Source organism: Numida meleagris, chromosome 14, assembly GCF_002078875.1.
Source record: "Numida meleagris isolate 19003 breed g44 Domestic line chromosome 14, NumMel1.0, whole genome shotgun sequence".
Lineage (NCBI taxonomy): Eukaryota > Metazoa > Chordata > Aves > Galliformes > Numididae > Numida > Numida meleagris.
This window is the reverse complement of record NC_034422.1, coordinates 12,148,391-12,160,420: the sequence shown is the minus strand read 5'-3', so window position 1 is coordinate 12,160,420 and position 12,030 is coordinate 12,148,391. Positions and strand designations below refer to the sequence as shown.

Sequence of the window (12,030 nt, the reverse complement as noted above, 5' to 3'; positions counted from 1 at the left end):
CTATAGACCATGAAACAAATCACTACTATAAATCTACTTGGCCTGACTGAGTCACGACGACAAGAAAAAGCATTTTGTAGCCTGTGCCATTTTGTCTACTGATCAGCCAGTATTGCTTTTGGAATAGATCAGTAGAATTCTCTGAACACACAGCTCATCAAAACATAGTATAGTACCCTTTATCAAGTAGGTATTGTTTGTTCTCTTTAAATTAAATTAGAGTGGTATGGGGCCCATGGAAGAAGACAGGTCCATTCAGTTCTTACTGCTAACTGGAACAGCTCTGCTTGTGTTCTGAATAGGACACCAGACACGTGCTGACTTACCATTAGTAGGGCTGAACCCATCCTCGTTGGGGTAATTTGCTGGTGCCACCTGGATAGTAGCAGAGGTTGGGAAAACCAGGATGTGTGTACAGGAGGCATCCTGAGGGGTATTCAGCTGAGATGACTGCAGGTTCAGTGCAGTACTGCGTCCAAACACTGATCCCATAGTGACAGCATCTTCCAGAAAAGAAGCAATGGCAGAGGCATTAATTTGCATCATCTTCAAAATATGCTTTCAATGTCCAATTGAATTTCTAATCATCTAATCTTGGTTTGCATGCCAATAAAAATGTTTAAAGGTTCTTATCTTGAAAAGAATAAATTACCAGAAAAGCCTGAAATTACGATCACAAGTCATAGAGATAACATTTAGCTATGTGAATTCCCATATAGTACCCCACCTTTCCTTTCAATTTTGCTGCCCCTTAATCGAAGATTTGCTTGTTAAATGAGCAAGGCAAATTTATTTTGGACACGCACATCTGCAGAACTCCAAATTATGCAATACACCCCACTTCGGTTGGCACGGAGAGAGACATAACTTGCCATCTACTTTCTCATGTTACAAAACCTCTGTTCTGAAAGTTATTCAACTTGGTAATTTTCAAGCTCGTTTACTTCTGTTCCACAAAGTAAACTTTTCTATCTAAACTAAAAACCAGAGTTGTTTGTGAGGATATCTCACTATGTACACAAAAAGCATCTGCTTAGGGAGAACAAAAAATAAGGAAAGGGGAAAAAATGCAGCATGGAAGAATCTCAAACTTCAAAACCTTTCAACTGAAGCCTCCAGACCAATGCTTATAAACGAATTATCTAAAAACATTCTTAAGTATATGAAATGTCAGGTAGGTTTATCCTTCCTCCCACTTCCCAGCCTCCAGCTCTTTCATACGTTAGACTGTAATAGTGCCTGCATTCCTCCTTGCATAACGGTTTCTACAACATCACATTTCAGCTGATGAGAACTGGGCGATCTCAAAACGTGAGCTCCCCAAGGAAAAGGTCATTAGATTGTCAGTGGCATAAAGTAATCTCTTCTCTTACAAGTTAATGTGCCCAACAAAGCAACTCTTCCTGATCTTTCTGGGAATTCTGGCTTAGCTTATTTTCTACCATATTAGCCATGCTAGTCAAGGTCTTGTTGAGCTCAAAAGTCTCCCCAAATTGACATGTTTCTTATGTGCTAAGTAAAATAAAAGAAGTTTCCTTGGCATTTCAACAGCTGGATAAAATTCACCTGGCATGACAACAAATGACCCCTGTGGCTCCATGGCAACTAAGCAGGCACTGAGGATAGAAGGAGAGTCTGCCGACGAGATGCCGCACATGCGGCACACCTCCTTTAGCTGTTTGCTGATTGTCTGCAGGGAACATTCCCCAAGGAGGATACTCCAGTCTGAAACAAAGCAAATTTAGACAGAACAGGTAATGAGGTTTCTAAAAATCCAGAACTTGCTTGCATAATGTTTCTTTTTTTTCCAATGTTTTTATTTACATCAAAATCTTTCTAGGAACTGCACTGATTCTTTTTCAGAAAAGAACATCTGTTCTCATCTAGCATGCTGCAAAATCCACATACTTGAAATGTAAGCAAATAGGTATGAATTCACACACTGAACACGAAAGGAATTTTGTTAAGCCTTCTAATGAATAAAATACACTAAACAAAACAAAGTGAAAGCTTCGTTAGAAATCTTCCGGTGGTGTAGATATACCTTTAAGAAACTACATTTAGCCACTGAACTGATATCCAGAAAACAAGAGGAAGAGAGTTGCTTACTAAATTCTAAGTTTACTGTCCTACCTTCGTTCCACTTAACTCCCATGTATATGAGCAATACCAAATTCCCTTAACAGGGCAGGCAAGAACTTGTCTTCCTTGCACATACTGGATGGGAGAAGGCATTCAATTGGTGCTTCTTACCCCTGGAGTAATTATTTGTGCTTTCAGACTGAATTGTTATTTATTGTGCACTTTTTATATTTTTTCCTGTCTTATGAAATACAGAATCTCGTACAATAAGCTAACTAGAGGAATTCACATCACATTCATTGATTACCATAAAAGGACATTCACTCATGAAGTGTCTTTGATCTCCTAATTTCTCTTGATGTTTGAACTAAGGAGATGCAAGAAGACGCAGAGCACCTTCTCAGAACTTCCAGCTAATCAGCCAAGAGCTGACTAGTGGCCACAGCCATTAGAAAAGGAAGAGAGTTGCCAAATGCAGCTACTAGTGAGAGGAATTGCTGCTGAAGCAAAGCAAGGCAGTTCCTTGTTGCACTAAGGGATCTATACCTAAAACACTCCAGAGCTCCCTTTCTGTTCCATCTGAGCTGTTAGGAATGCTAAATCTTGGGAACTCTTTGCAGGCTGCAGGGAGCCTTGTTGCTGCTTAATGCCCATCATCACTTAGTTTTGTCCACCACAGAAAAAAGGGTTTTTCTGATTCACTAACTTTGCAAGAATTTTTGTTTGAAGGTGAAGAATCACAACTGAATCCTGGTTCTGTGACAGGGCAACTACTGCTTACATCTTCTCCTAACATGACCAAACCCATTGCTGACTTCCACTTGGAAATATCCTCTGCAAATGTTAGTTAATCTACACTACATCCACAAGATGTGTGAGTGATGTCAGGCCCAACGTACAAACAGGGATAGATTGTGGCAAAAGCTTATAGAAAACACTACAAAAATCCAGCGCCTGGATTATCAATCTAAATTTCTCAGTTTTAAAGGTTGGTGATCAACTCTGTAAATCATCCCGCTTTGCAAAACAACCAAAACCACTGGCAGAGACAGGCTGGCATCACGTACCTTTTAACTCCCCATGGCCTAGGCGACCAAGTCGCCCTATTACAACTCTCCAAGGCAGTGATGTCATCTGTACAATACCGATACACCATTCCCACAGCTTCTGCAGACCGATTTTACGTGCAGACAACTTGCTCCTCCTTGACCTCGAGATGAAGGGAGGAAAAAAAAGGGTAAGTTAAAGAGAATCAAGGACAATATTCAGATTTATATTCTACACAATTATGTCACAGCTTAACATCTACAGGAGTTCTTACAGTTCTGTAGAGTGCCTAGCTTACCTTCCTAATATGAAGCAGGAAAAGTATCTGTCTGCTTTCAGTGCTGGCATTGCAATGGTAGCGAGGGGTGTCGATATGCTGAGCAACACACAGGTTGCTCTTGAAGGTAAGATTTGTAGGTAGCATTTGTGAAACAAGCGTAATACAATAACTTTTTTCCCCTCTCCAGTTTTTAAGTTTATACTACAAAATGCCAATTTAAACATGATCACTGTTAACATTATCATGATCGCAACAGGAAATACCACTAGAATGGGATGTGCAAGAAACTAATGCAGTGAGGGATGAGAGTGAGTGTTGACAACTATGGGCCTAGATTTAAGGCAAAAAAAATCAAGGTTTCTACCTGTTTGGTAAATCAATATTAACTATGCAGGTTTCCAACAATTCACCGTGCAGATCTGTGCAGGATGCCAGAAGCCAGCGCTGATCGTGAGACAAACAATAGCCAACAAAAAGCACGTTGTATTTCTGACTGGCCTCTCCAAACGTTTCTCCCAGCTCTGTCTGTTTGTCCTTGATGGGTGCCAGTATGAAAGGAGGAGAGTATAGCTGGATTGGGCTGGGCCTCTGCAATAAAGTCAAAATAATAATCAGCAGATATATCAATAACTATTTCACGCAAGAAGCATACAACACAGACTGACAGCAAGTACAGAAAAATATGAGTTTGAAACAATAGATTGAAGACATTCATAGTCAAGAGAGATCATGGAAAAAGAGCTGATGTAGACAAATCATTCCTGCTAGTTAAAACTGATGTAATTCAAAACTTATCTAAGGATTCCTTTTTATATATAGGAAAACTACAGAATGAAACAGTCTTTTCACAAGCAACTATCAGTCTCTGAGACGAGGACCTGAAACCTGGACTTCTATATACTCTCTTGCTAAAATCAACGGCATCTTCTCAATTCTGTCTATTCACATTCTAATTGCAGAACCATGGATGTGATCTGCTGTGAGGTACCAGGACTTAAAAATGGTAAAGGCGGAGCTCAAACTACTTCTTTCTATCTAGGCATTTGGTATATCATACTTTCATGAGCATAAGGCATGATGTCTGAAATTCACTAAGACTCTTTCATCTCACAGTTTCCTTTCAGAAATTCTTTGGTCTTTGAGACAACTGAATATCGGCCTGCTAATTAATCAGATCCTCTGTATGCATTATACTGCGTATCTTTAAGAAATAAGCCACCAAAAGCCCCTCAGAAAACGAACCTGTAGGAGTCTGTAAGAAATCAAGGCCATTTAATAATGTTTAATGATAAGAGGAGGCAAATTAGTATTGTAAATAACATGTGCAGTTCTCCCACTGAGTCTGATAGCAGTAAATCATTAAATCTTTCTTTTTTTCATCAAACCACGGAAGGCTTAGACTAGAAGGACATCCTGCTCAAAGCAAGGACAATTAGGTAAGGTTACCCAAGACTCTGAACTGGCAAATTGCCTGGGAACCTGTTCCAGTGTTGGATCACCAGTACAACGATTGCAGTGTTTTTATTTAAACTGAATGTCCTGTATTTCAGTTTGTGCTGCTCACTGCCTCTTGTCCTATCACCAGGTACCACTAAGAAGAGTCTGGCTCCATCTTCTTCACTCTCCCCTATCAGAGGCCTCCTGGCTAGACCACTTCAGCTCCCTCAGCCTCTCCTCAGATGTCAGCTGCTCCACTCCAGTCCTTTCATCATCTCTGCGGCCCTTTGCTGGATTTGCTTCAGACACAGCACTACAGGTGTGGTCTCAGCAGTACTGAGGAGAGGGGAATAACCACCTCCCTGGCTCAGCTGCCAGCACCCTTCCTAATGCAGCATGGGGTGCTGCTGGCTTGCTTTGCTTTTTTTTTTTTGCAAGGGCACATTGCTGGCTCATATTCAACTTAAACAGCATGGCCCCAGGTCATCTTCTGCACAGTTGCTTTCCAGATGCCGGGCCCCAAACCTGTCTTTGCTTTATAACACCTCTCTGAAGAAAAAAAACTATGGCCTGACAAGACATAATTAACAATTTAGAAATAGCCAGGGTATTTTCCTAAATTTTCAGGCAAAGTTTGGCAGTCTGCAGTGCAGATGGAGAGCAAGCACATGTAAAATGGAGAAAGGAGACATCTCATTAATGACGCTAAATGCAAGCAGCAGCTCTTGAAAACATTTACCCTCCTATTCCTCTGACTTTTGTCTCTTCAGAAATTCAAACACGAAATGCAAAATGCAAAGTGCAATTTAATTGGCTCATAAAAATAAAAGTTACAATGTTTTCCTGGACACATTGTGGGGTATCATATTTCTGCTTATGTCATTTTCTAGAAGTATACCACGTTGGCAACAGTACAGGAACATTCATTAAATGGAGGGCGACACTTGCAGAGGTCTTGCCAGTTTATTGCTCTTCTCCTTACACCCAGCTACACTAAGGTCTGTCCATTGCAACTTGCTGCAAAATTCAGCCCATGGAACAAGCATCCTTTTGATGGAAGAATGAGGACAGAGTGCAATGAGGATACACCTGGGGTGCTACTGCTTTCAGACATTTCCACTGATTGCTTCTGGTTTTATACCAGTAATGAAACACGCTCACATTTTGGTTTTATGATTATTTTGAAACTAGGTTTTTAAAACCTAACAAGCACATCCTGACCCCAAGCTAAGTGCTTAAGTGTTGCGCTGGCTCATTAAATTAGATGAATCAGTTATTGTTATCTTTCAAAGAATGAGAAATATTCACAGAAAGTAGGATGGGTTGTTACTCTTTTGAAATCCCTGATATTCCAGAAACAGGGCTTGAATATTTACAGTTTAAAAAAGCAGATGAAAGATAAACCCACTGAAGCAGGGGGATTTCTCCATTACCTCAGAGAATTAGTATAATATACATAATTACGCACGGCAAATTATTTCATATATATGCATACACATATAAATGATAGTCATAAATACTTTCTTGTAGGTCTAATATGGACAAAAATCTAAAAAAGAGCTCAGAATCCCAAAGAACATATATTTCCTCTTTCTTCACTCAAAGCTTAAATTCAACCTTTTACTTTAATTCAAAACCTTAAGCTTGACATATTTTGAAAGCAAGTAGTCTGGCATATTTCTTACTAGTTTCTATTTAGTATTACCTTCCCTTTTCCTTTTATATTATCTTCTGTACTTTGCAAAAATACTTTTCTGTTTTTCCTTTTGAGAAAAGTTATTACAATTTATTAGCAAGCTTTTATTTTCTTGACACTGATACCGACCTCTGGATTTTTGAGGGTCATCTCAATGCTGGCAGCTGGCCCAAAGCCTGTGAGAGACTTGATGTGAATCTGTGTGGGCAACGGCCTCCTGCATTGGCAGTACACTGAAAACGCCAAAGACTTCAAGTGCTGAATGTAGAAAACCTGTTCATCCTTCATTGTCTGCAGCATGTACTGGCAAGGCACAATCTATGTAATTCATATAAACAATAAAACATGATTAAACGTCTTCAAAGAGCTGTTCATTAATACCAGCCCCACCCAGACTCACACATCCATCAGTCCATGATACTCTGCCTGTTGTATTCAATTATTTTCATTATTGTGCCTGCTGTTTCCAACCAGGGCTGCCGCTTTTTGCGTGAAAAATGGCACCAGCCACTGGCTGTACTCTGCGATACAGAAGTGCTGTTTCCATTACAATGATATTTCTATGATATATTTCGATATATGAAAATAAATGATAATATGAAGAGAAATGATGATATTTCTACGATATATTTTAAGGTCGTGAAATTTTAGCTAAGAACTAACATTTGTCTGCTGTTCGTACACGTCTCAACACTACAGTATCACTCTTAGTACTACAGAGAGCAGAATTTAAATTGCAAGGTCTCATGTGCTTTGAGAGCTTTTCAGTAGCTGCGCTTTTCCAGCACTGTGAATTGTGATAAACCTGTACACATAATTTGTTTTGGTATATTTTGAAAGAAATTTTGAAAGACCATGCAGCTCTTGTTCATTGCAGGTGAAAATGCAGAGCTAATGGCAGTGATTGTGTTCAAAAATAGTGTTTTGTAGCTGAGAATGTGCTCTGTCAGTTAGCGTTATTGTGCCCTTTGTATCTTCCGTAGTTTCCATACAAATAAGTAGGAGGCATCACTTTTGGAGCAATCTAAGTACATACCATGTACAGTTGTGAAAATATTGCACTGGTGAATGCATCCCTTAGTGAAAATCGTCTACTGTTTTGACATAAGATTTGCAAAATGCCACATATTTTGAGAAATGAACAGTAAGTGCCCAGACAAGGAACAGCACGTATCAGAAGTATGTAAGCCCATTCATGAGTTGTCTTACACAGACTACAATCCAATTGCAGGGTGCAGGTTGCATATTCTTGTTCTTCCAGATATTGCAGTGTCAATACCTGTCAATATTTTTAGCATCTTCAGCTCTGTATCTATTAAATTGCTGAAAGACACATGCATTTTTTAATGCACACATGCAAACTGCCACAATTTGCAACTGTGGCTGAATTTCAGTTCAAACCCACACACAAAGTGTTTTTGGTGACAGTTTTCCCTCATCCCCATCAAAAAATGACATATATTTTCCATGCCCAACTGGAGACGCTACAATAGCTTCTGATTCGTCTTTTAATTAACATAAAATATTTTTAAGGCAAGTTGAGCATACATGAATAAGGCATTCAAAAATCCTTCACGTGCTGCTTCTTGCATGTGCTGCACACATGCATGCACAGCTTCTAATTTCTGGCTTCTCTTTCTCCTCTGCAGTTATTTAGGCTGAGCCACTGTGAAAGAAGAGGCATGGCAAAATGTAGCCAGTCTGGGCAATAGGCCAAGCTCTGTTTCTGACTACACAAATTCAATTCTTAAGTAATTCCATAGTAAGTAATTATTATTATATGCCAAGTTACATGGTAAATTATTTTTAAGAAGCAGATAATAACAATACTACAGTTAAATTATGCATTAAATGTCTGGTTGCACATACCTCTTTTGGATTAAACAGTATAATTCAGAGAGAATATAAAAAACAAACAATTCAACATGCAAAGAAATTAGAGGAGAAAATGGACATTTTTCCCTTGGCAATGGCAACCCAAGTTGTGAGTTAAATAACAGACATCCCTCTTCAGAAAGCATCTAGCGCATGTGATTGCTAGAGCCATGCAACAGATCTGTTGCAAGGATACGGTGGCTGCTTCAAATTAATCTCATCATCAAAACAAGTACAAGCTTTGTGCTTTTAAGTACACAATTACGAACTAGTTCTGAGATTTTATATGTTACCTTGCATTTTGTCTCTTTCAGTACAACAAACATATAAAGATAAGCTGTGATAGAATGATTCCCAAGTACGAAGACGCAGAATGCGGCAGAATTACCTGGAGAATGAAAGAATTCCTCATATTCTCAGGCAAGTTATCCAGCATTTCTGTGTAGCATCTCATCAAACTCAACAGCCAAAAGTTGGTTGAGGCTGATTCTTCATCTGCGGTGTAGGTGAAAGGATCCACCATGTAGATGACAACTGCTGGAGGATAGGCATTGCTGTCGGCAGACTCCGGTTCAGTGGGAATCCCTATTCTCTCCCTCTCTGTAACACTAGAGATATGCATGTTGTTAAATTCAAAGGTGAATTATAGCTGTTAGTTATTGTTTTTGGAGTAAAAGTGTGTGAGGCTGAAGCAGGAGAGTAGTAAGTGATTCTTGTGTTCAGAAACAAAACTAAAAAAAAAACAAGAACAGTGACTGAGGAAGGATGACTTTTACTCACAGATACTTAATTCAAAGCACTCTTTAGAAATGATGCATTAAAGACGCCTTGAATTCTAATATAAATGCATTTAATGCAATTAGTATAGTGTAGGTCTGACAAATACAGAAAAGCTGACTAATTATTAAGTCTGTGAATTCTCTTATGTTTGAGCTTGCCTCGGTTTTGGTGCTGTTTGGGGTTTTCTTTTGGGAGAAGGAATTGAGAACTGAGTACCAAAGTAATATTCACGGAGACTGAAGTCCTCTGATTAGTTACAGAAAAGGTTCCCTTGGTAATGGAAGGAGCAACTGAATGTTTTTAACTCTGTAAAATACTCCCCCATGCCTCAACCGTGACGGGGAGGCTCAACATCTGTAAATGATAAAAAGCAGCTCAGACTCACTTTGTCAGAAACCCCACTGCAATTGATAAAGAGGTATTTTGCATAGATCCAGCGAACAGATGTCTTAAGAATAACCCAAACTAGTACAGGATGTGGGTTTTTTCACTTAAGATACAGGAACTCCACAACATACATCATAACTATTAGTAATATGCATTATTACGAAAGTAATGAAAAACATGTTCACTCAGGAAGTTACTTACATAATACATTAAAAAAACATTTTCCTAATTTTTATGTTCAGTGGATGACTATAATGAGGTCGTTATTTTAAAGTAACAGGAATACAATCCTGTTTTCAGACCTCGCAATGTATCTGCACATAAAGCACTCGCAATACAGGATATTTAGGAAAAAACAACACCATGGATCTTATTTTGTTTCTGTTAATATTATAGACATGATAGAGTTGCCCACCTAAGAAGTGTTAGGTGCCACATGAGATATCTCAGTAGTGACATGGAGCTAGCAGATATGGCACAGAATTTGAGACACCTTGTGTTTTTCTTGTACTGCCAACACAGCCCCGGTGGGGTACCAGGGCTCATCTCTTCTCAAACAGAACCACAGCAGCCATGCTCATGTAGTTGACTCATGCTTAATTATACTGCAAAAGGGAAGTTATTTTTTCCAATTTCTCTTGTCAGTAATGAGGGCAGATTTAGGTTGGATATAAGGAAAAAGCCTTTGACAGTGAGGGTGGTGAGGCACTGGCACAGGCTGCCCAGAGAGGTGGTGGATGCCCCATTCCTGCTGACACCCAAGGTCAGGCTGGACGGGGCTCTGAGCACCAGATTGATCTGTAGGTGTCTGTGTTCACTGTAGGGGAGCTGGACTAGAAGGTTCCTTCGAGCTCTAAAGATTTTATGATGCCATGACTACAAATGAATAAAAAAGGGCCCCGTTTCATTTACATCCGGAGAGCAGTACTGCACACATCCGAGGGTCTTTTCATTTCAAGGACTTAGATAAAGATCATGAGTTGAACGAAAGCAGGAAAGCATTGGTTTTATTTTTATTTTGAGTAATTTGAATACTTACCCTTCCTGTCCTTCTTGTTGCTGTTGTGATAAGTTTTGACCTGGTTCCGTGTCTCCTCCTGGACCCGTGCTTCCTTGTGAGCGCTCTGCTGCGTTTCCCCCAGAGCTGGTGTTTTGCCCTGAACCAATGTTTCCACTAAACCCTGGAGTAGGGGTAGTGCTCATCTGGTTAACGCCGGGTGTTGCAGAAGATGCTGACAGCTGCGGCACAGAGGATCCAGAGGATGAACTACTTCCTGCAGGAAGGCTCGTGGTCCCACTGTTGGGTGTGGAGTTAAAAGAACTGCCTGTTGGTGGTGCCCCAGAAGTGGAAAGACACGTTGAGTTTGAGGGTACGGGTCCAGTGTTCCCAGGTATTGTTTGCGCCTGGCTTGCTGGCGCTGGGGTTTGGTACTTCGGTGGTAGCAGCAGGCTGCTGTCAAGCTGCAGAGTGGCTAAGTAAGGTGCTGGAATAGCATATAAAAAGGAAAGGAGATTAGTAACAGTCTCACAGAAAAGTGAACTGGATTAACCATAAAGCCATACAATTTTTTCTGTGTTTTTAGAATATTCTAAGAATGTACAAAAGCTGAGTGAATATAATCTCCATTACAAATATTTACTTTGGAGTCCATTCTTCAGAGTTTCAGTTCTAAGTGATGTGAATCAGATGTCTGTAGAAACAGGACTGACTCTGCGGAGCTTTGAGGACCAAAGTCGGTACTGACATGTTATTACCTCTGGTTAGACCACGTTAGGATAACACCCCTACTTGGTGTTTGGCTCTGCCATCAATTACGGGTTATCTTAATCAGACTGAAAATCTAAAAGGCCTTTTCACTTGAGCTACAATAACATCAAGTTTTAATGTAGTTATTTCTGTTCCTGAGTGTCAAAAAAGATATCACAGCGATCATTTTAAAATGCTGTGCACATGCTACATATTTCTGCATGTAAGCCTCGAGTACTTATGTTAAGTTTTATGGTAAATTAAAACTAAAAGCAGAATGGATACAGAAACATGATTATTTGAGATAAACAAGCCCTATCATGCTCTGCCAAACTTTCCTCAAAGGATGGGATGAGGCATTCAGCAGCCTGTGGAACTGCGCAGATAATTCTCTTCTCCATATGCTTTCACAAACTTCCTTTTTCCAACACCAGATCACCAGTGCTCTCAGTCAGCAGACCTAAGCACAGTCAGTCCTTCTCCAGAACGAAGGGAGTAAGAGCTGTTCAAGAAACCATTCACAAGTCCTCGCTTTTTAAACAAAAAGTGGTTTGTGCATTTCAGCTAAGTTTAGATGTATGTGCCTGGTGCTCTGTGATCACTGGCTGTCTTGCTAACCAGCACTGTCTCAGCAGAAGTATTGCCAGCAACACTCTGGATGGGTCCCTGCCTTGGGCTGAGATCTTATTTCTCAGTCAG

The 12,030-nt window shown here is 40.0% G+C and overlaps 1 protein-coding gene across 3 annotated transcripts in view; it reads right to left on the bottom strand.

Moving 5' to 3' along the window:
• The window catches only part of MED13L (mediator complex subunit 13 like), a 183,459-nt gene that overhangs the window by 10,749 nt on the left and 160,680 nt on the right, over window positions 1–12,030 (bottom strand). For all 3 annotated transcript variants that reach the window (XM_021413374.1, XM_021413372.1, XM_021413373.1), the window contains 7 exons: window positions 10,624–11,068; window positions 8,806–9,025; window positions 6,672–6,860; window positions 3,774–3,997; window positions 3,150–3,292; window positions 1,567–1,725; window positions 327–503 (listed from right to left, as the gene is read on the bottom strand). In XM_021413374.1, the coding sequence (XP_021269049.1) occupies window positions 327–503; window positions 1,567–1,725; window positions 3,150–3,292; window positions 3,774–3,997; window positions 6,672–6,860; window positions 8,806–9,025; window positions 10,624–11,068 (1,557 nt within the window). The remainder of the gene's footprint in view (window positions 1–326; window positions 504–1,566; window positions 1,726–3,149; window positions 3,293–3,773; window positions 3,998–6,671; window positions 6,861–8,805; window positions 9,026–10,623; window positions 11,069–12,030) is intronic.